Here is a 2,656-nt window from a genome sequence, read left to right on the forward strand (position 1 = left end):
AAAAGAACCGAGTCCTATGAATCACTCCAGTACTTACGCTCAGAGCACAGACATGTATTACCAGAGTGACGGGAGGATGTTTGGATTATGATGCACATCTTTATCCGAAGCAGAATCTAACGGCAAAGAAAACGAGTGTGGATTTATGAGTGGCTTTTTGGTTTTTAATTCTACAGGTCTTTTATTAATGAATATTTAATGGCTTGGAAATGGAGATAGCTTTGGTGAGTTTTGATAAGCGAGGAGATGGAGGCAGTGATGGAGAAACCTACCAGAACCAAAACTCACTGGATCGTCCACGCTTGGTCCACAACAAAGAAATATACTCCAGAAGTCCACAACAGAGCTCATGGAAAATGAACGACATGAACAACACAATGATGGGCTCCACTGAGAATACGGTGGATTATTACAGTCCCCATTTGTTTGATGAGGACATTCTGGATATGGATATGGACCATGAGAACAACGAACGAGTTCTTATTAATATCGCCGGGCTGAGGTTCGAGACCCAGTTGGGCACTCTGAACCAGTTTCCCGACACTTTACTGGGAGATCCTGACAAGAGAATAAAGTATTTCGACCCTCTCAGGAACGAGTATTTCTTTGATCGTAACAGACCGAGTTTTGACGGAATTCTTTATTTCTATCAGTCCGGAGGGAAAATCCGGCGACCTGTTAACGTGTCGATCGACGTGTTTGCCGACGAAATCCGCTTTTATCAGCTGGGAGAAGAAGCGATGGACCGTTTCCGCGAGGACGAGGGCTTTATCAAAGAAGAGGAGAAACCGTTGCCACAGAATGAGTTTCAAAAACAGGTATGGCTCATTTTTGAGTACCCTGAAAGCTCCAGTCCTGCGCGAGGCATCGCTATCGTCTCCGTCCTCGTCATCACCATTTCTATCATAACTTTCTGTCTGGAAACTTTACCCGAGTTTCGCGACGAGCGAGAGCTTCCAGTGACCAGTCGCGCGATCAATGGTACTCAAGAGCGCCCGTCGCTCACCTTCACCGACCCGTTCTTCATCATTGAAACCACCTGCGTGATTTGGTTCACCTTTGAGCTCTTTGTGCGCTTCTTTGCTTGTCCAAGTAAGTCAGAATTCTCCAAAACCATCATGAACATCATTGACATCATGTCCATCATGCCTTACTTCATCACACTGGGCACAGAGCTGGCGGAACAGCAGGGCCAGGAGCACAATAATGGCCAACAGGCCATGTCTCTGGCCATACTAAGGGTCATTCGTTTGGTTCGGGTGTTTCGCATATTTAAGCTCTCTAGACACTCCAAGGGGCTTCAGATCTTGGGTCAGACTCTGAAAGCCAGCATGCGAGAGCTGGGCCTCTTGATCTTCTTTCTTTTCATTGGTGTCATATTGTTCTCCAGTGCTGTCTTCTTTGCTGAAGCAGATGAACCTGAGTCTCACTTTTCCAGCATCCCAGATGCCTTCTGGTGGGCGGTGGTGACCATGACAACAGTTGGGTATGGTGACATGAGACCGGTGACGGTGGGGGGCAAAATTGTGGGCTCTCTCTGTGCCATTGCTGGGGTGTTGACCATTGCACTACCGGTGCCCGTCATCGTGTCTAATTTCAACTATTTCTACCACAGAGAAACTGACCAAGACCAGGCATCTCTCAGAGACGAGCCAAATAATGGTGGCACTTCAAACCCATGTGATGAAATTCATGGGCTGAGGAAATCATCAACCTCCAACTCCAGAGATACAGAACACAATGAAGAAACAACGCCTGTTGAAAAGACTAACATGAAAGCTAACAGCAGAATGGATATTAAACGTTCCCTTTATACATTTTGCTTGGATGCTAGAGAAACAGACCTCTAGTTCATCCATCACCACCCCATTGCACTACCGGTGCCCGTCATTGTTTCGTCAACTTCCAACTTTCCAGCTATTTTAATCTCAGGGATACTTACCAGGAGCAGCATTGTTGTGTTGTTGTCATCTGTTGAAGAAATCTTCAAATTCCAGTGATTAAGAATATAGTGAGGAATCAAACATGTTTGAGAAGACTAACGTGATAAATTGAATATTAAATGCTCCTGAGAAAGACAAACCTCTAGTCCATCCATGCTTAATGCACCCAAAATCTGTGCAATCCAAGGATCATCGCACTGCTAAAATCCTGGAAAGTTTAAAAGTACATTTTAATCTGTTGATCTCTTGGGCACCAACAGCTTTTAAGCGTTACTTTTAAGATTTGTTATTCAGAGCAGAAAACAAAATAATAATGAATTAAATAAGTAAAATATTAAGAACTTGCTTTGATGGGATGCTTTGAAATTCAAAAATCACAGGCCTTAACTCTTTTACTTATTTTATTGTATATAGTTCCCCAATGTCTCCAACTTATGTGAAAAGCCAAAATAGGGTTTCTTCTTTTAAAGCATATTATAAAAAAAAAAAAAAAAAAAAAAAATGCATGTACATAATTTCCTGTAAAATAATTGTTTGGACTTTAGGGTCTTGATCAATACCACTTTTATTGTTAGTCTAAAACACAGTTTTTGTGAAGTTTGTGGCTATCAGTATCTTAATTTATTTATAGCAATATTTTTTCACTAAATTTTAAAACTAATTGGTGTATGAAATTTAAGAACCACTCCAAGGAATCGGACAACTGTTTTGCC

At 42.2% G+C, this 2,656-nt stretch overlaps 1 protein-coding gene across 1 annotated transcript; it reads left to right on the forward strand.

The window, feature by feature from the left end:
• Positions 1 to 200: 200 nt before the first annotated feature.
• Positions 201 to 2,415, forward strand: LOC308690159 (potassium voltage-gated channel subfamily A member 1). The gene has a single exon (XM_081364474.1). The coding sequence runs from the start codon at positions 210 to 212 to the stop codon at positions 1,848 to 1,850; it is 1,641 nt and encodes a 546-aa protein (XP_081220600.1). The 5' UTR covers positions 201 to 209; the 3' UTR covers positions 1,851 to 2,415.
• The last annotated feature ends 241 nt before the right edge of the window (positions 2,416 to 2,656 follow it).

The sequence above is a fragment of the Scardinius erythrophthalmus genome (genome assembly GCF_964197995.2).
Source record: "Scardinius erythrophthalmus genome assembly, chromosome: 4".
Taxonomy (NCBI): Eukaryota; Metazoa; Chordata; class Actinopteri; order Cypriniformes; family Leuciscidae; genus Scardinius; species Scardinius erythrophthalmus.

What these genes read in the sequence shown, in the direction of transcription:
- LOC308690159 (XM_081364474.1), top strand. Translation starts at nt 210, where the DNA reads ATGGAGATAGCTTTGGTGAGTTTTGATAAGCGAGGAGATGGAGGCAGT.